This window comes from Poecilia formosa, unplaced genomic scaffold (assembly GCF_000485575.1).
Source record: "Poecilia formosa unplaced genomic scaffold, Poecilia_formosa-5.1.2 Scaffold149, whole genome shotgun sequence".
Classification (NCBI taxonomy): Eukaryota; Metazoa; Chordata; class Actinopteri; order Cyprinodontiformes; family Poeciliidae; genus Poecilia; species Poecilia formosa.
The window spans coordinates 203,636-230,879 of record NW_006800088.1 but is presented as its reverse complement, the minus strand read 5'-3'; the positions used below and the strand labels follow the sequence as shown (position 1 = coordinate 230,879).

General features: G+C 36.0%; 1 protein-coding gene across 3 annotated transcripts in view; it reads left to right on the top strand.

The window, feature by feature from the left end:
• The window catches only part of LOC103145915 (basement membrane-specific heparan sulfate proteoglycan core protein-like), a 31,026-nt gene extending 5,205 nt beyond the window's left edge, over nt 1-25,821 (top strand). Inside the window, exons 1-20 of one of the 3 annotated variants that reach the window (XM_016677190.1) lie at nt 12,471-12,704; nt 13,504-13,536; nt 14,612-14,758; nt 15,334-15,486; nt 15,881-16,141; nt 16,463-16,714; nt 17,945-18,205; nt 18,579-18,851; nt 19,652-19,900; nt 20,495-20,800; nt 22,011-22,283; nt 22,955-22,957; nt 23,095-23,343; nt 23,462-23,578; nt 23,700-23,715; nt 23,795-23,865; nt 24,309-24,410; nt 24,509-24,568; nt 24,883-24,939; nt 25,206-25,821. In XM_016677190.1, the coding sequence (XP_016532676.1) occupies nt 12,668-12,704; nt 13,504-13,536; nt 14,612-14,758; nt 15,334-15,486; nt 15,881-16,141; nt 16,463-16,714; nt 17,945-18,205; nt 18,579-18,851; nt 19,652-19,900; nt 20,495-20,800; nt 22,011-22,283; nt 22,955-22,957; nt 23,095-23,343; nt 23,462-23,578; nt 23,700-23,715; nt 23,795-23,865; nt 24,309-24,410; nt 24,509-24,568; nt 24,883-24,939; nt 25,206-25,285 (3,000 nt within the window). In that variant the 5' untranslated portion in view covers nt 12,471-12,667 and the 3' untranslated portion in view covers nt 25,286-25,821. Of the gene's footprint in view, nt 1-650; nt 924-1,305; nt 1,564-12,470; nt 12,705-13,503; nt 13,537-14,611; nt 14,876-15,195; nt 15,487-15,880; nt 16,142-16,462; nt 16,715-17,944; nt 18,206-18,578; nt 18,852-19,651; nt 19,901-20,494; nt 20,801-22,010; nt 22,284-22,954; nt 22,958-23,094; nt 23,344-23,461; nt 23,579-23,699; nt 23,716-23,794; nt 23,866-24,308; nt 24,411-24,508; nt 24,569-24,882; nt 24,940-25,205 lie in introns of those variants that run through there. The other 2 variants (XM_016677189.1, XM_016677188.1) reach the window with 2 other exon arrangements.
• The last annotated feature ends 1,423 nt before the right edge of the window (nt 25,822-27,244 follow it).

The following is a 27,244-nucleotide window of genomic DNA, read 5'->3' as shown; positions in this document are numbered from 1 at the left end:
GGGAACAATAGTATTAATCCAAGTAAAAGGAAATTTTCCATTTGAAAATTGTTTTATTGTTGTTGATTAGTTTCCAAGCCGACTGTGACCCTGCAGCCCAACTGGCCTGTTATTTATAGAGGAGAGACGGTCACTCTGAGATGTGAGATCCAGGGAGGAGGAGGAACTCAGTGGACGTATGAATGGAGACCAACCATTAGAAATTCTCCAACATCCAGTGAATACAGGATCAACAGAGTGTCTGAGTCTGACAATGGAGAATACAGTTGCAAGGCTAAAAGAGGTCATCAGCTCACAGATTGGAGTGACGCCTTCAGACTGACTGTGAGGTGTAAGTGTGGGAAAGAGAGGTTTTCTTTTTTTGACCTAATATAAAACAATAAATTGTGTTTTTTCTGACCACAGGAATGTGTGAAATATTCTGCTGGATGAATAAAAACAGCAACATGTCTCTGAAGTGAATACTAACCAAAGTATCTCTGTAATTTATTAATAAACCACAATAACTTTGTTCATTCTTTAATCTTGAATAGTTTTTGTACAAAACACTCAAACTTTTAAGATGACTAGGATTTGTAGACATACTGCTTCCTGGACTAATTAATAGTTTTGTTACTGAGTCATTTTCTATTTTGCTTTAAACCCAACAGCAGATAAACCCAGAGCCACACTGACAGCAGACAGAACAACCATACCACTAGGGGGCAGCATAACACTGACCTGCTCAGTGGACAAATCTGTTGACTGGAAGTTTGACTGGTTCAGAAATGGACAACAATATTCTGTAGGTCGGATCAGAGGAAACACTGAACCAAGTGGAACCATCAGTGTCTCAGAGGGAAGAGTTTACAGCTGCAGAGGAGGAAGAGGAGATCCAGTTTTTCAAACAGAAACAAGCAATGAAGTCCCTATTCAGAAAACTGGTGAGTTTAGTTTTTATTTTATGACTGTATTTGATGCCATTTGATGCCTTAAAATGAAATGTTTCTGTTCATGTTGTGAACAAATTAGTTATTTTAATTGATAAATATAAGTTTTCATTCATCTTCAGCATCTGCAGTTTCATGTTTACAGTATCTAAGACCTTTTGCTACATCTTAGTTGGAATAGTTGACACCTTTGTGTTATTTGATTCTCTTTGTTCCATTACAAGAACTCTACACTGGAATATGGTATTTATTTGTGGTTTTACCAGAAGAAAGCAAGGCAAACATTGTTTTCACCTGCGTGTCACATGGGAACAATCATATTAATCCAAGAATAGGACATTTTCCCTTTGAAAATTGTTTTATTGTTGTTGATTAGTGTCCAAGCCGACTGTGACCCTGCATCCCAACTGGCCTGTTTATAGAGGAGAGACGGTCACTCTGAGATGTGAGATCCAGAGAGGAGAAGGAACTCAGTGGACGTATGAATGGAGAACGACGATTAGAAACTCTGCAACATCCAGCGAATACAGGATCAACAGAGTCTCTGAGTCTGACAGAGGAGAATACAGATGTAAGGCTAAAAGAGGTCTTCAGCTCACAGAATGGAGTGACGCCTTCAGACTGACTGTGAGATGTAAGTGTGGCAAAGCGGATTCATTACGAGTGCAGAGTAATAGAGATAAGACCCTGAAATGAAAAGGCTTCATTCATATTGAAAGTCAATTCATATGGGTAACACTTTATTTGAAGGGGTGTGCATAAGACGAACATGACAAAGTTGCTCTAATATTGAATATTAGAGCAACTTTGCATTAAAAGTGTTATTATTTACCGAATGACACTTCATGACAACTGTCATAAACATTCATAAAGACTCGTTCATGTTTATGACAGTGTCATGTCAGTCTTTTGCACACCCCTTCAAATAAAGTGTTACCTTTACATGTTAATGTTGACATAAAAATGGTTTTAGAATATTTAGAAAATATGTGTTTACATTTTTATGAAAAATGGACTTCAAAATAGTATGGTGTCAGGGGATTGGCAATACTTTTGTTCAACTCTCAAACAATCTCTCTCTCCATCAGCTAAACCTCGGTCTGTCCTCTCTGTGTCTCCATCATGGCTGAATCCTGGAGCCTCAGTGATTCTGAGCTGTGAGGGTTTGGAGCATCAACCAGCAGGATGGAGGTTCTTCTGGTATAAAGCTGTTCCTGATCCATCCAGTAGCTCCTACAGCATTGAAATGCTGCCTGGCAGCTCGAATGGGACTGAACAGAACTACGTCGTTCATCGACCGACTCACACAGCAGGATATGCATGCAGAGCAGGAAGAGGAGAACCAATGTTTTACACTGATTACAGTGAAGTAAAGTTTGTCTGGTCTGCAGGTCAGTTCATTTCTGTTCTGTCTGGAGGATTTGTTTTTTTTTCATTTTGGTTGTTTTGACAATTTTCATTGCGGTTATAGCATTATGCATCAAATTTAAAGTCAATATTTTTCTTACGAAGGAACTATTTCCTAATTGACATTGTGAATTATATATTGTGTTTTTCCTCTTGGATTTTTTGTATTGTCTTATTAATGCTGGTAAACACACCACTCAACAGTTTATGCAGTAAAATACATGGTTAGAGAACAAAATGAATAGGAAAAAAAAGCGGAGACAACTCTGATAACTAATAACAAAATGTGATGTTGAAACTGTAAAAAACTAATGAATGTCTGCAGTCACAGATGTAAAAGCCATATATTCTCACTCTTTCGCACATCTTAGGCAAATAATTCCCAGAAAGCACAATATGAGTGAAACATTAGACAGCAACATTGAATCTATGTTAACATAGATTGAAACGAAATTGAAAGTGGTCTGTGACTTTCATGTTGAATCAACTTTAGAGTTTCAACCATAACTGATATTATATCAATGTTGATTCATGTACATTTTTTGGTCTGACGGGTCTACATCATAACATACCATTCAAAGTTTCTTCACTGGTGTTAGAACAGTGGGTTGTGATTTCTTTCTGTACAATTTCTTACTCCCTTCTAAACACAATTTTGTTGGCAGACGATGGGTATTATGTCATTCAAAATGATCTTACATTAACATATTTCCAAAAATGTGTTTGCGCAAACATAAAAAAATGACATGGCATTATTTTACTCTCCAACAAGGATAGATCAGGGGTAGATCTGTAAACACATTTGACTCCTTTTTGACTGGCATCCATGAGCTTAAGCTTTGTACTGTATGAACTAGGGAATAGGCCTGTCGCGATAAACGATAAATCAATTAATCGCATGATAAATTAAACCTATCGACCTCATTTTAATCATCGGCTTTATCGTCTCTTCTTGCCTTTTTTCTTTCTCTTGATGACACTGAATGAAAAAAGGCTGAGCTCTGGTACTCTCATCCTTCCCTTCCTCATTTCCTTAGTGTAATGTCCAGCTCACACTACAGGAGTTGTTGGCCGACTGTCGGCCCATTTTCAAAACCTGAGAGACACATTAGCCGACAGAAATCCTAGGTATAACTGTTCGATGGGGTTCAATTGTGCCGTGTGGTGTCCAGCCACATGAGCACAAAATAATGGCTACAAGTCCAGTTAACTAATTTTAAAATCAGGCATTAATCGGTGTTTTACTAGAATCTACCTGTGATGCATGTGACTAGAGTCAGCGTAAAGTTCTGACTGAATGAAAATCATTATAACCTATTTATGTCACGTTTACGAAGAACAGCTGAAAAGTTACCGGGTTCATCAACTCCGGTAGCAATTTGGCTCCAACTCCTCTCCTGGTCATTTCTATATTCTTTTCACGAAACGTTGAATAAACATTAATGTTGTTTCCACATATCTTCTCTGCTGTCCGCTGGACTTCGGGTTGCGCCGTGTCAGCTGTTTGGGATTCCCCTCAGAAATCACGGAGGAGAATCCGCGCTTTCTGATTGGCTACCTGTCACATTCAACAGGCTGCGTTAAGCTCCCAGTCGGGGAAAACCTCCGATTTAGATCGGAGCGGCCACGACGATCTAAATCACACTACAGGATGATCGGTTACGAAATCACCAGCGAGAATCTTAGATCAGCCAACGATCTAAGATTGTTGTAAGGGGAAAATAGGGGCAAAAAATCGTGTAGTGTGAACTACTGCATTAGGTAGTCTGATGTGCCCATCTTCTCTATTTAAATCTAGTGATTACTGAAGGTCAATATAGTATACAGACTTCATAATCTGCACTCTTTTGGTTGAATGCAGTATTTATTTCCACTTTGGCTTTATGTTGTTTACTTTTTATTCAAGTATGGTTTTATTTTATCTGTGAAAGGTGCTATGAAAATAAAATTTTACTTTACCTACTTTGAAATAATTATTTTAGTTGATTCTTTACACCGATACGTTTAAATGCTATCACTATTATTTTGTTGTTTTTCAGACTCTCATCCAGCAGCTTCTCTCTCAGTGAGTCCTGACAGAGTTCAGCATGTAATTGATCAGTCTGTCACACTGAACTGCAGCAGAAACGACATTAAGTGGAGGGTAAGGAGGTTTACAGACACCCTGTCATATCTTCAGTGCTCCAACTGGGGGACGATGCATGGATCCTCGTGTACCATTAACAGACTGTGGTACCACAGCGGAGTTTACTGGTGTGAGTCTGGATCAGGAGAATTCAGCAACGCAGTCAACATCACTGTACAGGGTAGGTTATGATTCAGGGTGTTTTTACTTTTTCCAGTGTTTTAAACATTATTTATATTTCATCATACCTCAAAATACTGTAAGCAACCCGCAGCAATCTAGTGATTCCTGAATTGTGCCCTCTTCATAAATTTAAAACACAGATAAAGAAAAATGAAGTGGTAAACATGTGCAGCGGATTGTTGTTAAAAGTTTTTCCTTCAAAACTGAGCAGCTTCTTTCTCTGACTGTTCTGTTTTGTAAACATCTGCTCCAGTAAGTAAAAGGTGAGTCATTTGCTTTTTGAACAGAAACATGAAATGTGGTTAAATTTAGTAATATGCAAAGTGTAAATGTATGGAGCCCCCTAGAGGACATGGAGGCTCCATACAAATCAGGACAGAGTACTGTGCTGATTTGTAAATGCGGCATAGTTGAAGGCTGTAAGCATTTCTTATGGTGGCCATTGTAGTTTCTGCTATAATATAAGGCTTTTGTGAGGTTTTTCTATGCATGTTAATATCTTGTTGTGAAATATCTGAAGTTTTATGTCTTTTCCTTTAGTATAGAAAGGCACCACAAACCTGTGACATAAACAGAAACTTTCCATAAGAAGGAAAGAAATAAAAAATACATCCAAACTATTTGGACTATTTCTGAGTTATGAGTAATGACTCATCTGACAGTTTTGATTGTGTCTCTGTTGTGTTGGTCTGAATGGTTAGAGCCGTTTCCATGTGCAGTTCCTTCTGAACCTGACACAAACGGACATAAACAGGCAGTGAATAAATATATTTTCAATCAGTTTTTTGCACCAGTGAGTTGAGAATAAACACTGAGGCTCTTTAAATGTGTATACATTTAAAAATTTAAATTGATATTTGTGACTGTATACAAAAGGGACCAGCAAATATTGCAGTAAGCACATTGCAAGGGAACCTAACACTTATTGTGAGGTAACGCAAAAGAAAAAAATGTTCCCCATGTCCCATCTGGGGTTCCATACAAATCAACATTGTTGCAAATTCATAAGGCATGCTGACAATCCGCAGCCGTTTCTTGCATAATCTATTGTGTCATTTGTTACTGAAGTGTTTGTCAGTTTTATTTGTGTTGTTTGAGATGTATGTTTATACTTTTAATCAAAAATTTCCAACATTTTTTTAAATAAAATGACAAAGAATCCAAATTGTGGTAAAGGTGTCTATTTTATTCCAGTGGTAAGATGATATTAGGTCCTATACTTTCTAATTTCATAAAGATTAAAAATGAGTGACCAATGACCTGCACACATTTGTTTCAAAACATAAAACTTCTCATCTTTGTCATCACTGAAAAGCTTCAGCAGTCATTCACAAATGTATTCATATCAAGAACAATTAAGTGCAACTGCTGCATTAACCTGAGACTATTTTAGTCATCATGCAAAAATACCCATGATTGTTTTTCTGAGAATATAGAGATTATTGTATTCAGTAAAATGTGGACCACACATACCCTGATAAAAGCAACTTTAAAAATACTTCTTCATAACGCATCTTTTTCTAAAAGTCGACAACAGCTGACTGCTCAACAGCACTGATATTCTGATTGTTTTACAGATGATGATTCTGCTCCTCTCCTGCTGAGTCCTGTTCATCCTGTGACTGAGGGAGATCCTGTTACTCTGAGCTGCAGAGATAAAAAACAACAACTTCTCTCCAATGTGTTTTTCTATCATAATGATAAACTCCTCAACTATGGTAGCAGAGGAGAGCTGAATATCTCTGCAGTGTCAAAGTCAGATGAAGGTTTCTACAAATGTCAACATTCAGGAAAAGATTCACCAAGGAGCTGGATGTCTGTTAGAGGTGAGGAGGATTAAAACCTTTCATGATTTTTTTTAAACCATTTTTTCAGGGAAAAGGTAAACACAGTCATTTACATCAATGCTTTAAATCTTGCATAGCAGGTGCAAAAGTGACAAAAAGTAAAAGCAGTTTTCCAGCAGCTTGTTCTTGACATTTCTTCCAAAATATGGAGGAACGATATATTGTTAGGAATGAATGAAATTCATGGTGGTTGCTCTACACAGACAGAGGTACAAACTTGTTTTTCATTCACTGTCAGGGTAAAAATGTTTTCTTATGTTTAATGTTTCTTATTTCCAGTAACTGTTTCCAGTCCTGTCAGCTCTTCATTTCCTGTCATGTTGATCATCGGACCAGTTGTTGGAATTATTCTCATTATTCTCATTATTCTCCTGCTCTTGTGGCACTGCAGACTGTCCAAGGGTGAATATACAACAACTTAGATGATCAAATGGAAATTTATTTAGCTGTTTTCACAAAATAGAGGAGCTAAATAAATAAACACACTATAATGCATCAAATCTTCTTTTTTCATCCACAGATTCATGGTGCTTCAGGTCAGTACTCTGGTATTTTCTTTTCTCTGATTACAAACTTTCATCTTCAATCATTTTTGTATTTATTTCAGTATAACGTTTTCCATAATTTAGGTCAAAGGTCAGCAGTCAGAGCTCCTCCACAAATCAAGGACTCAACCAGACATAGAGTCAAGTTTACAGCTCTCTGCTTTATGGTTAGTAACTCTGTTGTTGATTTTTGCTTTATATTAGCTCCCTAAAATTCATATATATATTTTTTAGATGATTTAATTTTCAATAATCATTTATCAAAGGTCAAAAACAGCCACATTGGACATTATTTTGAAAAACACAGAAAAAGTTTGACATTATTTACACCTGATTCCACCCGAGCTGCTGTTAAAATGTAACCTGCAAAAATCCCAAACTTGATTATGATTTTTCTACTGTAAAATACATGAAATCAATACTCAGTACATCTGCTACATAAAACATGCTGCCCTCATATATGGGATGTTTTCTAACTTTGAAACAGCAGCAAGAAAAAAAAAACATTTTAATATTCTAATATTTCAAGCTTTTAGTGTAAATTGTGTCATACTTGACAGATAACACTAAAGAAGAGATCAAATTGAAAACTGCAAAAAAGAAAAAAATATTTTGAAATGCAGATTATTCTATCCTTGACATTTTCATTGCTTTGCAGGTGATGCTTCTGAATACGAGTCAATGCAACCAGCCACCAGGAATAGTAAGTTAAATTCATTGAAGAACATCAAGACGTAACAATTGACTGATGTTAGTAGTAAGATTGCAAGGGTTTGACATTAAAGTCAAAAATATTTCAGAAATTAATTCCAAGAACTCGTTTAGGAAGATAAAGGTTTTAAAAATGAGCGTTCCTCCAAAACATGAAAAACAAATGAATATATTCAGGCACTGACACGTTTCCCACAGCGTTCCTGTGGAATATTATGGAAATCAGGATCAGCATCGTGGTACTTCAGCAGCTAGAATAAAGTAGCTAAGTTTAAACTTACGTGTTTTTTTTTTTTTTTTTTACTTTAAATATATATAATTTTGTTTTTGTTGATGATTTGTTGTATTAACAGGGAGTTCTGATGACCCAGAGGACGATTCTGTGTACAATTACATAAAAACAGAAGCTACAGGTAAGTGTGCTCAGCTCCAGCTGTCAATGTTTTCACTGAAATGTGTCGTCATGCCAACAACACCGCAGGTCATTACATCCCATCATGCAGGTCAGACAGTCAGCTGCCCTTTACTAAATTTAAAAACCAGCAGGACATGTCGGATCAGAGAACCAGCTGAGGACTTTTAGAGTTCTGGATAACTGCTTGACTTTCATTGACATTAATATTTTTTAGAAATGTTGCTTAATAATTGCCCAAAAAGTTATGATGATTATTATAATTGAACTTCTTATTACGGGATTTAAATTCAAACGCAGCTACTTCTGCTACAGATGATTGTTCTCTTGTAAAAATACTGAGGTCTCCTTTTTGTTTTAGAACCCAGTGAATGCTAAAGTAAAACGTAAAAACGGAGAGAAAAACAACATAAAGGTTGGTATAATCTGCATTTAGATTAATTTGTAAATGTTGAACGTGCTTCTGCATAAATTATACTAAATAATTTGCTTAATGTGCATTTTATTTTTCTTTGTAGTGGATTTGCACTGTCACTGTAAAATGTTGCTGCTACATAGTAATGAACAGTAAAATGGTGATATTTGACATTTACAGTAGCAGCTTTGTAGTTATTGTTGGAGTCATCAATGGTTAAAAAACATGAATATGTTTCATCTCATGCTTTTTTTTTTCTTTCTCTACAGGAAAGTGGAGCCATACAGCAACCGGTGGAGAAGTTTATTCTGAAATCAGATCAAGAATGTCTCTGGATAACAACGTTATCACAATGTAAAACAGGAAAAAATCCCATATTTTCATACATCTGTGAAGAACTTTTCCTTACAAACATTTAATGAAACTGGAAAACAAAAGCAAGATATGCGCAAAAGTTGAAATAGTTGAAATTTCAGGTTTTTAACTTCACACTCTGGTTTTTGTTCCTGTTGATACACAGAATGGAGCTGCTAACACCTTTTCTTTTTTTATCACTACATCGATAGCAGACGGGGGCTGCATGACTGCTTTTGGGGACCAGAAAAGATGAACTCTCTAACTCTGCATAGCTAATCGTACTTATTTGTATTATTTCTCAAAAAAACTTGATAAATCGTCATTTTATTTTACTCAGCTCTCTCACCGATCTTCAAAGTAAGTGTGAAGTCTGAAGTGAAGAAGCGCACGGTCACTTTCGCTTCACAGTAAACTTCCTGAGTATCTGAGTCATGAGTCCATGTGGCGTTTCGTCGTCTGAACTCAACAGTAGGTGACTCAGAAAACACATTTTTTCACCATTGTATCATCAGACACATGTGGCTTTTAATAAGCGCAGAGCTGAAAGAAATGTTGAAATTCCAGATACTATCATAATTGGGCCAATTTATTACAAGGTGTATTCAGACTTTTTAGATCACCTCACATTCAAACAAACAACTTCCTTGTTTGTCGACTTGTACTTGCCTGTGTATTCTCAACATCGATGTCTGCATCTGATGGTCAGGTCCATCCTGTGCCTTTTGGTGATTAAGTTTTAATTTCTGAGAACTTATTAAAACAATGAACCAACTAAAATAAACTAAAATAAGGAAGCACGAATATTTCTGGCCAAGAATTTGCTGGTGTCAGCACATTCACTTTGTGTGGTTTTATTGAAATGATCTTTTGCATAGTGTTTGAGTGTCACAGCTTGAGCTGCTCTTTTTGCCCAGCCAACCCTGAATGCACCATCTATCCTGCTCTGCTGCCTATACAGCTTACCTGCTTCCTCCCTGCCACATCGTCTGCTGCTCTGCCTCAACTTTCCAGCCATCTTGTCTCCAAGTGGTTTGCCGACATTCTTGTCATTTGACCTGAACTGTTTCTGACTCGGCCTCTATTTTGTTTTGAGGTGTTTGACCCCTGTTGGGTTCTTTTGGGTTCTGGATTTGTCAGCAGGTCTGGACACTCAAATCCAATTTTTTTTTCCCCTTTTTGTTCTTTTTTGCACGGCCATTTAAATACAAATTGAACCCGACCACAATGGCATTTCCGATTGAGCGGTTTACCACCCGCTTTCACAGAAGAACGACCTCAACGTCACAGCCCAGCGCTTTGTTTACGGAAGTAATAGTGCGCCTGTATGTTGACGCATGTATCGATTGATTTCACAGTTTATTCAGAAAGTATTGTCACAAGTTCACTCAACACAAAGCAAACTTCTAAAAAGAAAACACAACTAATAGCAGAGGCTTTTTGCTGAGCGTTGACTGCAACCTGAATGTGATGCTTTTCAGTGACACAGATTTTGTTCAGAAACTCAAAATCATAATTTTCAATCATTGTTTATGTCCTGATTTATTGCGTCTGATTCTTTCTGGTGTAGGATTGCGACCCATGCTTCATGTTAATGACACAAAAAACAGGTAAAATGCAACATGATCATTCAGACAGCAGATACTTCGAAAACATTCAGATCGTGGTGAAAAAGGTTGAAATGGGGAAAACAAACAAAGTGAATTTGGGTCGTATTTGCCTGCTGTGTGAACGGGATCTAATTGTGTTTCAGTCAGGTGTGAAGTTATCACACCTCATATAGTAGAGATAATGTTAAACGACTGGAGTCTCCTGTGAGATACGATCTTTAAAGCGTTCTCTTCAGCATCAGATGTTTAAAATCACCTGCTGGCCTCAGAACATGCAGATGTACGTGTTCATAAATTAATGCAATGGTCTTGCATCAAGTGGAAGTGAATGTTAACAACAAGACCTGTGAAACTCAACCGTCTGAGTCTTTTTTTAAATCCACAGCTTCTCTGTTTTCTTTACAAAACTGAGGAAATGAAACACTTGAAGCTAAATGTGTTCTGTTTTCTGGCAATACATTCATCTGGCAGCAATTACAATAAATCATTCTGAGGCTATATACAGACGTTGCTTTAGAAATATGCTATGCTTGGTTAATTTCATTTTTAACTTCTTTCAAGCCGCGTTGAGCTGAGCAAAAGACTCTGGCAACATTTTGTACAGTTTGACACGTTTTATTTCTTTCTTCACTGCTAGATGACAGTTCTTAGCAAAACGCTTCTACATGCGTAATAAGGAACTTGTATGTCGGCACATGAGCACGTTTCCACAGTTTAAAAGAAAAGTGTTCTGTTCCACAAGTCTTGAGTAAATGCTTTATTCATTCTGCCTGACATTTGTTTGTTCTTCTGCAGTTTCATGAGCAACGACATTGTTAGAAATTGTTACAACTGGATATTGATCCTAATCACAGGATCAATATGAATCCCTTGATCCAATAGGAGCAATTTGGGTTTTGTCCTCGCTGTAGAAAATGGTCCAGATATGAATGTTTTAACTGTTTTTTTTGTCCACTGTGACCTATAACCCCAAAGGCTTCATTTAACAGAAGCAACAAATTACATGCTTTCTGGTGGTTCCACAAGGACTTCTCCGAAAGATTCCCACTTGTGGTTTGTTGTTTGCCACTCTGTTGTCTGGTGGTTCTCACCACTAACCTCATGTAGATCATAGTGGGTCAGCTCCGGTCCTCTAGGTCTGGCGTCCTGCCAGGTTCAGATAACTTTGTGGTCCAACATAGCTAACTGAAATGATCTAGTTAAAGCTGTAGCATGTCAAAGCCATTCACAGGCCTGCTGACGAGGCTTTATTTGATCCTGCTGTTTTTACCCAGGGAGAGAATTAAATTATAACAGACATCAGACCCTCAGGACCGACTTTGCCATGGCAGAGGAAAAACTTGTGTTTTGGGTTTTTCTCAGTCTTTCTGTGTGGATGTGGGTGTTTTGCAAAAACACTTTCGCATGTGTGCGGAGTTTTCGTCCTCACATGCTTTCCTCGACTTTTTACACATCAAATTTTAAGGAAATACCATTACCAAATATTTCCATATTGAACGTTACGTTATTGTTATAAATTTAAATGGTGCTTTAGCTTTGGTCTACTCATGTTTTCTGTTTAATCACCCAGTCAGTTGGTGGTTTCCTGCTCTTTCCTGCTCTTCAGGGGTCAAAACCAAATTTCCACCACAATGTTAGAACATCCGCTATGAATCTACTCAAATGGTAAGTGACAGTAGTTTCAATGCAAAGTTTTATATATACATATATATAAATTTTTTTGTCAAATTTTATTTTTAGAACCTCGTCTAATATTAAATGGCTGAAAAAATGCAACATTTCATATAAATAAATACAGTAAATGTCAGTTATTAACTATGACAACAGAACAAACATTTGTATCAATAAAATGTGTGTGCAGGTGGCCCCACCCCTTAAAAATGAATAGCAAAAATATATTCTACTGTTGCTGCAGTGGAGAGGAAATCTGAGTTTAACACATCACTGTGGTCAAAGCTGCTGCATGCTTTATGAACTCTGAGTAAAGGGGAAGGAAACACAGGCAATTTGGAGAATGACATTTTTTTCTTTTAGTGCTTTAAATGCAACTTCTCCTTTTGCTATTACTACTTTAGTGAGAGCAAAGTGCAGCTGATCTAATTAGATGTGCAGCAGGTCTGGAAGTGAACATGGGGGAAACTTCACTCTGCAGGCTGAGCTTCTTTTGTAAGTACATTACTGGATTTCGGTTCACTGTGTGGATGAAATGATGGTACAGGCTGGAGAATTCAGTCTTTTTTATAAACATGAAGTTGGTCGAGCATAAACTGTGAAACATTTCAAAATTGTAAGACTTGAAAATGATCAGATTTTGTTCGTGTCACATGGCACGAACAAGATTTGTGCCATGTGACACGATTTATCGCCTGGACGATTTGTTGCAGCAGCAGAATGACTGCAGAGATCAAATCAATTTATCAAATGATGAAAAGCTGGTTTTTGGTGTCAACCTGCTTATTGTTGGAGTCATATTCAGTAAATTAGAATAACTTATGTTATCTGATGAGGCATGTCTGTTAGCGCCTGCCTTTAAAAAACAACATCCTTTAAGCAGGAATTAAAGATCCTTTTCCTGCACAACCTCAGAGAAACAGCTGAGAAAATTGAGGAAGGACTCAGGAGGGGGATGTTGGTCACAGTAGCAGTTTCTGTATGACTTTTATCCTGCTTAATATTTGTCGTTAGTGGTGGAAGAACAGAATTTATTCTAATTCATTCTGTCCCACTGAAAATCTACAGACCGTTGATTCAAGCTCACAGTGAATTTTTTTTTCTTCATTTCGTAATAAAAATGGTTTTGGCAGCTTATGATCACTCAGTATGATCCAATTTTGTTATATTTTTTATGTGATTTCATTTTTATTTCACATGTTTTATGTTTGGAGACAGTTATTTTATTCTGAGTCAAGTGTGAACGGGCGGAAAAGAGACCTTTTTAATGACTAATTCTTACTATTTATTGTAGTGCTCTGTTCACTCTGCTGTGGATTTTCTGAAGGTAAGAAACATTTTTTTGCTCATCTATTTTTCTGTTTTCAGAGCTGAACAAGTTAACACTGTAGTTCAGTTTTCACAAGTTAAAAATGTATTTATTTTTTGATGAATTACAGTACTCACAACCTGTACCAGCACATTTTCATCTATAATGTAATATGCTAACTTTCACTCCACAATATTTTTGCAACCTGACCTTTGCTAACTTATTTATATTTCTCTCCACATTTCTTTTCCAACATAAAGTGTGTTTTAATTTGGACAAGTTTCAATCAGGCAGCCTTGATTCACACATTATACTGTTTAGCTGTATGTTATTGTACGTTGAGATGTTTTTAAAGCATAAAAACAGAACACAATGCACTTTTCAGCATATATTCAGTTGAATACAGAAGTGCAGGTTAAACCTTTTTCATGAAAAGCAAAAGCCATTTATTAATTAAATAAATTAACACCCAGAAAACCAACTGCTTCTCTGGCCCAAGTTCCTCTGAGATGGACAGGATATGTTCCTATGATGGTACGGGGGGCTATTAATGCCAATAACATGAGCAACTTGAATATCTGTGAAGTTGTGAAGATGCTTTTTTACGGCGCAGGGAATTTCCAGCGACCAACTGGTGCATTACATAAGTTGGGTAAAATGTAAAACATCTACACAGTCTACGCCTCCAGGAAGCAAGTGTTTCTCAACAACGGAGAGCCCAGAGGCTCAGTAGGGAGAAATGAGATGTAAAAATTCCTGGTTTTTACCAGACTTTTGAGATTCAACAGGCTTTATCAATGATGGGCAACGTGAGACAGAAGTTACAAGGCTTTGCTCTGCTTTCCGTTTGTTTTTAGTTACAAATGTGTTTTCATAACTGAGCTATTTGTAACATTCTGTTTGTCCCATGTTGATGAATACTTTTGGGTTATGGAAAGTAGTTATTTGTTTATGGTTTTATCATAAGAAACAAAGCAAAAGTGACTTTATCAGCATAACTCAAGTGGGAACAGGGGTGTTAATTTAGGCAAATGAAATTTCTGTCGGTTTTTCAAATGAAAACTGTCTTTACAGTCCTTGTTGTTGTTGACAGATTTCAAGCTGACTGTGATCCTACAACCCAACTGGCCTGTTGTTTATAGTGGAGAGACAATCAGTCTGAGATGTGAGATCGAGGGAGGAGAAGGAACTCAGTGGACGTATGAATGGAGACCAACCAATAGAAACTCTCCAACATCCAGTGAATACAGGATCGACAGAGTCTCTGAGTCTGACAATGGAGAATACAGTTGTATGGTTAGAGAAGGAGATCGTCAACTAACAGAATGGAGTGATGCCGTCACACTGACAGTGAGATGTGAGTCTGATTTAGAAACTGTTTTATTGTTGGATTTTAGCATGAAACAATTTACTTCTGTTATTTCTGACCACAGGAATGTGTGAAATATTCTGCTGGATGAATAAACAGCAACATGTCTCTGAAGTGAATACTAACTAAAGTTGCTCTGTAATTTATTAATAAACCACAATGTCTTTGTTCATCTTTTAATCTTGAATAGTTTTTTGTAGAAAACACTCAAACTTTTAAGGTGACTAGGTTTTGTAAACAAGCTGCTTCCTGGACTAATTAATAGTTTTTTTAGTGAATAATATTCTATTTTGCTTTAAACCAAACAGCAGATAAACCCAGAGCCACACTGACAGCAGACAGAACAGTCATACCACTAGGGGGCAGCATAACACTGACCTGCTCAGTGGACGGATCTGATGACTGGAAGTTTGACTGGTTCAGAAATGGGAGACAATATTCTGTAGGTCGGATCAGAGGAAACACTGAACCATACAGAGTCATCAGTGTCTCAGAGGGAGGAGTTTATAGCTGTAGAGGAGGAAGAGAAAGAGGAGGAGGAGGAGGAGATCCAGTTTTTCAAACAGAAACAAGCAACGAAGTCCCTATTCAGAAAACTGGTGAGTTTAGTTCTTGATTTATGACTGTAGCTCCATTTGATGCCTTAAAATGAAAAAATTCTGTTCATGTTGTGAACAAATTAGAGTTATTTTAATAGATAAATGTAAGTTTTCATTAACCTTCAGCATCTGCAGTTTCATGTTTATCTAAAACCTTTTGCTACATCTGTCCACATTTAATGCTGAAGGTTTGATAAGTTGGATTAAAGTTCATAAGCTCCTCTTTGTATTACTTGATTTTTATCCATATATACTGTAGTTGTGTTACATCTTAGAATTTCAGCTTATGTTTTTATTAAAAGCAGAGTTACTTTGAAAAAAAGATGAAGGAAAAATGATCACATGGGAAAGTAAAAGGAAATTTTCCATTTGAAAATTGTTTGTTGTTGATTAGTGTCCAAGCCGACTGTGACCCTGCAGCCCACCTGGCCTGTTATTTATAGAGGAGAGACGGTCACTCTGAGATGTGAAATCCAGGATGATGGAGGAACTCAGTGGACGTATGAATGGAGACCAACCAATAGAAACTCTCCAACATCGAGTGAATACAGGATCAACAGAGTGTCTGAGTATGACAATGGAGAATACAGATGTAAGGCTAAAAGAGGTCGTCAGCTCACAGATTGGAGTGACGCCTTCAGACTGACTGTGAGATGTAAGTGTGGCAAAGAGGGCTTTTCTTTTTTGACCTAATATAAAACAATAAATTGTGTTTTTTCTGACCACAGGTCACAGTAAAGTGTGAAAAATTCAGCTAGATGAATAAAAACCATAGCAATTCTCCAAAGTAAATGCTAACTACAATAACTGTAATTTACTGTTTAACCACAACTTTGTTCATTGTTTAATCTTGAGTAATAATAACACTCATCTATATTAGATGTCAAAGTTTGTCAAACAGACCCCTTTTTTTTTGTTGAAGTATTACAAACTCTGATGATGTGATCATTTTCCTTATTTGCTTTAAACCCAACAGCTGATAAACCCAGAGCCACAGTGACAGCACACAGAACAACCATACCAGCAGGGGGCAGTGTTACACTGAGCTGCTCTGTAGAAGGATCTGGTGACTGGAAGTTTGACTGGTTCAGAAACGGACAACAATATCCTGTGGATCAGATCAGAGTCATCAGCGTCTCAGAGGGAGGAGAGTACAGCTGCAGAGGGCAAAGAGGAAATCCAGTTTTTCAAACAGAAAAGAGCAGAGAAGTCTCTATTCAGAAAACTGGTGAGTTTAATTTTATAATCTGGAGTAAACGAAAACGATCTGTTCATTATTGGATTTTTATTTCTGTGTTTGGTTCCTTGTTCACCTAAAAACTAGGTGGACAAGGAATATTATATATTCATTGATATATTTAATGAGTGAAGACTTTATATCTTTGTCATCTTATCTCGTGTAAAATTTGAGAATGACAATTTAATTGTTAGATCTGAATTAGTTAAAGATAATCTTTTATTATTGCTGAATATATTGATTTAGTTCTACTTAAAGTTGAAGGGTTTTAAAATCCAACTCATGTCAGCTGTTTAAAAACATTAATGTACTTAGGAGGTGTAGAGATTTACTAATTTATAGATAATATAAAGTAAAACTTATTAATCTATATGAGAAGTAAACTGGTTTATATCAGTGTGATAATAAGTTAGAGATGGTTTAGATACAAATTAGTTTGGTTGATGAAACCTACTTATTTACAGTGTTTTATTAATTTGTCCCATATTGAAAACTTTCCACCTTTTTGGTTATTGTAATAATTTTGTTGTGGGTTAGTGTCGCTAGTCAATTAATAAAAATTCCTATAATTTGTAATTTTTTGATGAAATGCTTCAGTTATTTTTCTTAAAATTACTTGAGTCTTTACTGACTCAATCCTCTTTGTCTGATTTTAAAGGTTTTAAACACTTCAAGGATTTTTTATTTTATTTAAAAGTATTTTTATGTAATTAATATCAATGTTTTCTTGTTAATAGAAAATATGCTTGGAAAGACTGGAAATATTGTTTATTTGTTCTGAATCTAACTTTTTTTCACTCAAACTTCCATCAGAAAAGCTTTAAAAAATAAACATTTACAGGTTTTTGTTAGAGAGCAATAATAATTTAACAGACATCCTAACAAGTCAAAGTGAGGAAATGGTACTACGAAACTTCACACAGTTTATATTGTCACATACTGAAATGGTTACATCGTCTTAGATGCTGATTTTCCATGAGAAAAGATTTATATTAGTAGGGTTAATATATTAATATATACATAATTTGTATGATGTTTTTGACATATGACTGACAAATATTTGATTGTCCTATTTTATTATGTTCTTAGCTTCATAGCTTTCTGCTGTTTTATTTAAGAAAAAAATATTTTTTTTTCTTATTTATGAGAAAAACCAAATCGAATGTTTCATTTTCACATCACATTTCCACCAATCTTCTTTCTGAATATTATTCATCATAGTGTCTCGGCCGACTGTGACCCTGCAGCCCAACTGGCCTGTTGTATTCAGAGGAGAGACGGTCACTCTGAGATGTGAGATCCAGGGAGGAGGAGGAACTCAGTGGAAATATGAATGGATTCCAGCCAATAGAAACTCTCCATCATCCAGTGAATACAGGATCAGCAGCGTCTCTGACTCTGATGGAAGAAACTACTGTTGTAAGGCTCACAGTGACCATCAGATAACAAACTGGAGCTCTGCCTTCAGACTGACCGTGGATGGTAAGTCAGTCAATTTTCCACAGTTTTTAATATTTTCATTAACACAGTTCTAAGTAGAACAGCAGAAGACTGAGATGCCAAAACTTCTCATATCTGCATTACTTATCATATTAATGAGTGGCAAATAAGAAATAATTTCTGATTTTGTACATCTATATTTGAATGATTTTTTTTGTCAAGTTTTGTCACAGAAGTTATTTTATTAAAACTTTTTTTTCTTGGGTAAGTTGAATGAGAACACATTGTCATTTTCAACATCAACCTGTTCAGAATCATCAACTGAGGTTCAAGTCTGATTAACTGCAACAAACTGTTTCCTGAAACAAGACACTTTCTAATAGTTTTTGTTTGTTTGTTTGTTTGTTAAAACCAGGAAATAGACCCACACCCTCACTAACAGCGAAGAATTATAACATACCAGCAGGGGGCAGTGTAGCTCTGAGCTGCTCTGTTCGTGGATCTGCTGGCTGGAGGTTTGACTGGTTCAGACAGGAATCAGTGCATCATTCAGCTCAGTCCATCAGAAACAATGAATCAAGTGGAACCATCAGTGTCTCAAATGAAGGCGTTTACAGCTGCAGAGGAGGAAGAGGAGATCCAGTTTTCTACACTGAAACCAGCAGTGAAGTCACCATTCAGAAAACTGGTGAGTTTGTGTCTTTATTGTGGAATAAAATAATAATAATAATAATAATAATAATAATAATGATAATAATAATAATAATAATAATAATAATAATAATAACAATAATAATAAAAAAACAGATTATGACTCAGTTAGAACAGAGACCTGCAGCATTTAATGACAATGTCTTAATGTAGAATTCAATGTTAATAAAGACTGAAAATCTTTAACTTTGAAAATCAGTTATTTGATTAATGTTATCAGAATAATGAAAACCTTTAGACACCTACAGTTGAAACCAGATGTTTACACAGACATTTCAAAAGACACAATCTTTTTTTTTCTCACAGTGTGAAGTAAAGTCCGACCAAACTTTTCTTGCTTTAGGTTAGTTAGAATTACCAAATTTAATGATTAATTAATAATTGTCAACAACCTTAGCAAGAACATATCTTGCAGGGATTTTTTTAACTTCAAATATTACATGTATTTGGTCAATATCAGAAATAATTGTTTTTATCCATAAACCTCTGACAAGTTAAGCACCATATCTGAATTAATTGGAGGGACACCCGGGGATGTATTTTAAGGTCACACCTCTACAAATTAATCTAAGAAACTGAGTTCCAGTTTGCGTTGATTGGAAAGTCAAAAGCTACTAAATAATTTCTAAAAGACAGTTTTGCCAGTTTTTCTGGCATATAGAAAATAATTTTGGTAGTTCTAGTTGACCTAAAACAAGAGAAATTTGGTTTTAAAAAAAGTGTATTTTTATTCGGTAAGTATTTGATGTAAACTGTATCTGTTATTCATGTGAACAGTTCCCATCACACCCACTGTGATCCAACAACCCAACTGGTCTCAGATCTACAGAGGAGAGAAAGTCACTCTGAGATGTGAGATCCAGGGAGGAACTCAGTGGACGTATGAATGGAGAACAACCAATAGAAACTCTCCATCATCCAGTGAATACAGGATCACTGCTGACAGCAGTGGAGATTATGGCTGCAGAGGAAGACGAGACAGATTTACCTTAACAGAGTGGAGAGTCATCAGGTTAAATGTGTCCTGTGAGTTTCTCATATTTTAACCCATTTATGAATTATGTTTGCAGGTTTTCTATATGTGTAAATATGTTTGTATTTGATATCCAAATCTGAGAATGAACTTTATTACTATCAGTCACAGGTAAAAATGCAGGAAACATCAGATTGTAGTTTTCGATGAAAACAAGAGTAACTGAGAACTTAACAGTTTTTCTGTAAGAGCTTGAAACATTACTTTATCTGTGTAAAATAAAACAAACAAAAAAGAAAATGTATTATTTATGCTTTGTCAGTGACGGTATGTGGTATAATTTAAAAAAGTTAGCTTCAATATAAACACATTTAAAACAAACGGAGAAGAGAAAACAACTCCTGGATTCTTTAAGAGTGATGGTGATAACACCCTGAAATACAAAAACAAAGAATCATTCATACTGAAAGTCAATTTATATGTTATTGTTAAAACAAAAATTGTTTTTATAATATTTCAGAAAATAAATGTTTACATTTATATGTAAAATTAACTTCAACATTGTGCAGTGTCAGGGGATAGGCGATACTTTCGTTCCACTCTCAGACAATCTCTCTCTCTCCCTCTCTCTCTCCCTCTCCCCCCAGCACCCAAACCTCAGCCTGTCCTCTCTGTGTCTCCATCATGGCTGAATCCTGGAGCCTCAGTGACTCTGAGCTGTGAGGTTAAACATCAGGATGCAGGATGGAGGTTCTTCTGGTATAAAGCTGTTTCTAAACTAATCAGCAGTTCCTACAGCTTAGAGCTGCTGCCTGGCAGCACCAATGGGACTGAGCAGAACTCCTTCATCATTCAGGGACAGAACCACACAGCAGGATTTGTGTGCAGAGCAGGAAGAGGAGAACCAGAGTTTTACACTTATTATAGTGAACCAAAGTTTGTCTGGTCTGCAGGTCAGTTTGTTTTTGTTCTTTCAGTAGGATTTGTGCTTTCATGTTGGATTTCTATTCAACAATTTGTACTGCAGTTACAACGCTATCCATTGCACTTGCAATCAGTTATTTATTTATTTTATAAACTAAATTTTCTAAATAACACTGTGGATAATATATTGTATTCTTCCTGTTAGATTTTTTTTGTGTGTGTTTTATTAATAGTGCTAAACACACCATTCACTTGGGTCAGAGAACATCATCAATAAATAGCTGAGACAATTCTGATAACAATAACAAAACAATGTGTTGTAGAAGCTATGAAATACTGATGAATGTAATTCTCTGTCATAGACTTCAAAGCCTAATTTCACCACTATTTACCTCTTTGCAAAGTTGTGTGCGGCGTAGACAAAGAATTAGCTTTCAACTCTGGTTAAATAGTTGGTGTACTGGTTTTTAAAAAAAAAAAAAAAAAAAAAAACATTCCTTAGCTGTCAACATGACATTATTTAGTTTTCTGCTGAAAGCCAAATAATGAGGACAACTTCAACCAGAATACAGTAAAGTGTTCATGGAGACGGACCAGAAGCAATAATAACAATGTTAATGCTGTTGACTGAATATAAGCAACATACTAATATGAGTGACCCAGGTGAACAGCTGCTTAGTCAGCTCCATCTTCAAGTCATTGCATCATTTAGATGTACTGCAGCCCCTCCCTGCTGTTTCCAGATATTTTGGTTTGTGTACTTGATGTTTTAGAAGTGTTTTACAAAAAAAAATATGTATATATTTAATGTTTTAAGTCTTCATTATTATTTTAGTTGTTTGTTTTTGACACAAGCAATTTTAGACAAACATGGAGTTTTTGGGGTTTCTCTTGTATTTACATCATGCTCCTAAGCTTTGTTTTCTTAGAGTTCAAATTTAAGAAGAGGTTGAAAATTGTTACCTTATCAATGATCCTTTAATATTTATATTAAGACTAAATGAAGGATCACATCACTGCTTTTTCCTGTTAATGTAGAATCCTTAATTTTCTACTGGGAAGCACATATTTATAATTTGTTTCTAAATGTGATTCAAAAAGAAGCCATCATTGTTTGGCCTCTTTTGCGTTTATATTATAAAAGATGGAGATGGACTACTTAAACCACTGTAACCTAGATACACAACTGTTAGGAAAAATGCAATGCAAATATTATGTGTTTTTTTTTTCTTTTTTCAGACTCTCATCCAGCAGCTTCTCTCTCAGTGAGTCCTGACAGAGTTCAGCATGTAATTGATCAGCCTGTCACACTGAAATGCAGCGGGAACGACACAAAGTGGAGAGTGAGGAGGTTTACAGACACAACCAGTCCATCACACGTTCAATGCTCCAACTGGGGGACGATGCATGGATCCTCATGTACCATTAACAGACTGTGGTACCACAGTGGAGTTTACTGGTGTGAGTCTGAATCAGGAGAATTCAGCAATGCAGTCAACATCACTGTACAGGGTAGGTTATGATTTTTGATGCTTTTACTTTTTCCTGTGCTTAAAACATTTCTATTTCACTATACCTGCAAGTACTGTAAACATAATCCATTGCTATCTAGTGTTTCCAACATTGTATGCTTTTCAGGTACATTTAAAAAAATGAATAAAGAAAATTTAAGTGTTTAACATGTGCAGCAGAAAGGCATTAAAATCTTTTGTCTTTTAAATCCGAGAAGCTCAGGTTCTTTGTTTGGCGTTTCTATTTTGTAAACATGTGCTTCAAGTAGGTTTTAGGAGAATAACAGGTAACTCCTATGACTGAAGATCAGATAACTTGAAATATCATTTGAAATTCCTAGCTTTAGTGTTCACAGCAGTCTCTGTTGTGGGGAACTAGCTGTAGATTAGCAGAGAAGACAGGGGAGGGTGTTAGCAGCGCAAACACAAGGGTAATTGACAGCATTTATACCCTCCTCCTGGCTCTCATTGTTTTCTCTTTTTTTTTATCAAAATCCCCAACTGCTCATAAAGATTTGTTACTTAATCGTTACTGAAAACATCCATGGATCAATCACAAATTTATTTCTATCAAAAATAATTAAGTGCAATTAATACATTATGATAATGTGTGAATATGTTTTTATCATTGATAACAATTCAAAAATAATTTATCTGTTGCTGAAAAAATAGATAGTGATTGTATTTTCCGTTAGCTTAGTTTAACACACAGACATAAAAAAAACTACTCTGCAAATACTTAAAACAGCTTTTTACAAAGGTTGAACACAGCTGTTTGCTGAGTAATAAATGATATTTTGACTGTTGTACAGATGATTACGATGGTATTATCCTGCTGAGTCCTGTTCATCCTGTGACTGAGGGAGATCCTGTTACTCTGAGCTGCAGAAATAAAGAACAACAACTTCTCTCCAATGTGTTTTTCTATCACAATGATAAACTCCTCCATAGTGACAGCAGAGAGGAGCTGAATATCTCTGCAGTGTCAAAGTCAGATGAAGGTTTCTACAAATGTCAACATTCAGGAAAAGATTCACCAAGAAGCTGGATGTCTGTTAGAGGTGAGGAGGAGGAAAATGTTTGATTCATTTTATTCAGCACTGAGGATGTCTGTTTGGATGTGATGTAGCATCTGGTGATAAATACCTTTGTTTTCCTTTCCATATTTTCTATTTCCAGTAACTGTGTCCAGTCCTGTCAGCCCCTCGTCTCCTTTACTGCTGATCATTGGACCCATTAGTGGAATCATTCTGATTATTTTCCTTCTCTTGTTGTGGCGCTACAGGCAGCCCAAAGGTTCGATCACACTGGGTCTTTGTTTATTTAAACTCTTTAATCAAAGGCACACATTCGTTCTGTTCCATGTAACAAATGATTTGAACCACAGAATGAGTAACAATAAATGTCTTCTCCACAGATTTATGCTCTTTCAGGTCAGTACTTTACTTTCCTATATAACGAACATAAATCTCTGTAGTTGTTTGCTGTAACTTTTCTCTGTTTATGTTTTAGATCAGATAAAAACAATCGGAGGTCGACCACCGACCACGGAGCGGAGAATGAGATCAGCTCTCCTTCTCAAGGTCAGAATTTAATCAGATTCTTCTCATAATGCGTTTACACTTATGTATTTTTTTTTGTGATCAACTTATATATTTATTCAGTATGTTTAATATTTGCATGTTTACGATTACAATTAAAATAAACTACCATAAAAATGATCTGTAATGACACATTAAACTTACCAAGAATGAAATATGAAATTCAGTTTAAATATACCAAAAATGATTTTAGATATTTTTGTTCTTGAATAATTTCACCTTCTAACTGCATGACATTAACGCTAATGGCCTATTAGGCTACTATCAAAACTGTTCAAAGAAAATAAATGAAAAATAAATGAAAACTTCAAAAAGTACAACATGTGCAGCAGAAAGGCATTAAAGCCATTAAAAGCTTTTGTCTTTTAAAACCGAGCAGCTCCGGTTGTTTCTTTGATTGCTTTTTTTTTTTTTTTTTACTCCAGATGCTGCTCTCTATGAATCAGTCAAGCCTTCTGAAGCCACTGCAGCTGAACCCAGAGAAATAACGTACGCCATCATTAAGTTCAAAAAGCTGAGAAAAAAGAGTGAGTTCCAAACACGAACCTTGCGCAACAGAAGAAGATGACTAAATTATTTCCAGCTTCATGTCGCTGTTTCGTTGATTGTTTGACAATCTCAACAGAGAAACCACGTAAGCCTGAGGAACGCGTTATTTACGCTGAAGTGAAAACAAGAGCTGAAGGTAAAGTCGGCTCAAACAGTCGGACTTTATGTTAAAATGTGTCCTCGTGTCGCTACACTGCAGGTTCAGGTCATCTAACGTAGTTTGGTTTCTGCTTTTCAGAGTCTGAAATAAATGTGCTGTCTTTTTTCTTTTTTTTTTTTTTAGTAAACAATGTGGTGTAAAACGTAGTTGGTTCTTCTGGTTTGAGCATCTACACTTTGTAATCTGGATGTAAAATAAACAGGACGTTTCATGTTAAGATCTGTTGATATGATGCCGCCTGCGTCCCCAACCGGATTCCTGTGTCTGATTAAATGAGTTTCCCGTTTCAGAACTCGCTCCAACCTACGCTGAAATCAATAAGAACAAAGCCAAGCAAGACAGGAAAGGTAACAGAGTTTCTCATATGCAACATATTTAATCAAATCATTTCAGGTCTTCAATTGGTGAGACATTTTCATCGTAATTCCCAGTTCTAGTGATCTTTTTAGCATCTTTGGATGTATGGCTTTGCAAATTTTCCTCCATATACAATAATTTATAACTAGTGGTGTAAGTTTTGCACATGGACAGTGTTAGGATCAGTATGACTCTAGGAATTAAATTCCTGCTTGTTGATTTTGTCATCACTAATTCAAATTATCTTCATTCACAGAAGAACCTGCAGCAACAGATGAATCAGTTTATTCTGAAATCAAATCAGTATCAGCTCTGGACGATGAATCTGCCTTGTAGCATGCTGTGCTGGTCTCTCTCTCTCTCTCTCTATATATATATATATATATGTTTAATATGCTTAGAAGTTCATGTACACGCTTCATGTTAGATCAACATTGTCTTTAAGTACAAGACTTAGCTTTCAATGTCTTGAATATGTATTTTGAATATAATTAATATATGTTAAAATATGTCTCTGACCCAAAATGCTGCATAAGTGTGAAATATATGATCATTCATTTCCTCTATTACACAATTAATACATATCTAGCTGTATTAAGTAAAAATAATACTGTAAGGGTATCAGTATTAAAATCTATGTCTTTTGGAAATAAACATAATAGAATTGTATTATACTGCAGTCTAAGCACTGTGTTATTGTTTCCTATTTCTACAATGCTGAAGGCAAAAGATGGGAATAATTGGCTGAAGTTAATAGGTGAAAAAATAAACGCCGTTACTTCTTAGATTAAGCATTAGAAACAGCTGAGCTGTCTTTATTTTTATTTTTTTACAAACATGTTACATTTAATAAATATGTCACATTTTAATGTGTATTTTGTGTTCTATTTGTCTCTGAAAAAAGAAAACACCAACACTCTGAGCAGTGCCGAGCGGAGACCAGTAAAGGGGCAGGTGCTCAAAAAAAAAAGGCACATCTAACCGCATTTCAGGACAGAATATTAACAAAGTCAATATTCTGTTGTTTATTAAACAGCTTTCAGAGTTTAATAAACAATTGTGAGATATACAACTAGATTTATTACATCTTAACATAATAAAAACGTAACAGCTGCCTTGTAATATTAAATATATTGTTCACTACCAAAAACTGCATGTTGATCATGGTAAGAACCTTCATTTTTATTTTTTTGTTCTTACCTGCGGGACTCGTTCTGACCCAGTCGGTCAACAATCCACCACCTTTGGCTGCTTCAAGCAGATCATTTCGTTTTTGTTTCTGACGTCTTTCTTTATGTGGCAGCTTTGAACAGAAAAAATAAAAACATAATGAATTATGATCAAAACACTATATTAAACCACACTACCAATTCTTTACCCTGGTGTTTAAACCAATATGTTTTTCAGTCCATAGCACAACATAATATTAATTTCAGAGAAAATGAGACCTCTGCTATGGAGTTCAATTTGTTTGACAATTATTCTATAAACACATATATACACTCCTGATCAAAATCTTAAGACCAGTTAAAAAATTGTAACAATTTGCCTTTTCCCACCATTGGATCTTCAGAAGGTTCTAAGTAGAGCTTCACAATATTAAAATAAGAAATCAGCTTAAGAGACAAAAACTTTTGAGCGGGGAATTAATTGAAAACTTCATTTACACTCAAACATGACTTTTTTCAGCTGATCAAAAGTTTAAGACCATATCTCAAAAACCCACCGAAAACCCCCCAAGACAGAAATCAAAGTGTCAAAAAAAAAGGGACTCAGTAATGAGTAGCTCCACCATTCTTGTTGATGACTTCAAACAATCGTTTAGGCATGCTTCCAAACGGGCAATTTTGTGGCGTTGAAGAGGACGTGGCCTTTGAGGACGTTTTTTTGTTTCTGAAGCCCTTCTCTCGCAGATGCCGTCTGATTGCTACTGGGCTGCAGTCAGCACCAGTAATGGCCTTAATTTGGGTAGAGGATCGTCCCGTGTCTTGACGGACAGCCAATCGGATCCTGCGGCTCAGAGCTGGTGACATTTTTTTGGGGTCTACCACTTGACTTTTTTGTTCTATAACCCTCAGGATCATTTTAAAAAAATGCAAAATGACTGTCTTACTGCGTCCAACCTCAGCAGCGATGGCACGTTGTGAGAGGCTTATGCAGCTCAACAATCCTACCACGTTCAAAGTCAGTGAGTTTTTTGCTTTTGCCATCAGGAGGTCTTGACAGTGTAAAGACTTGACAAAAAATGACATGGAATGCAGATTTTTTCCACAGCTTTTGACTTTTAAAGACTAC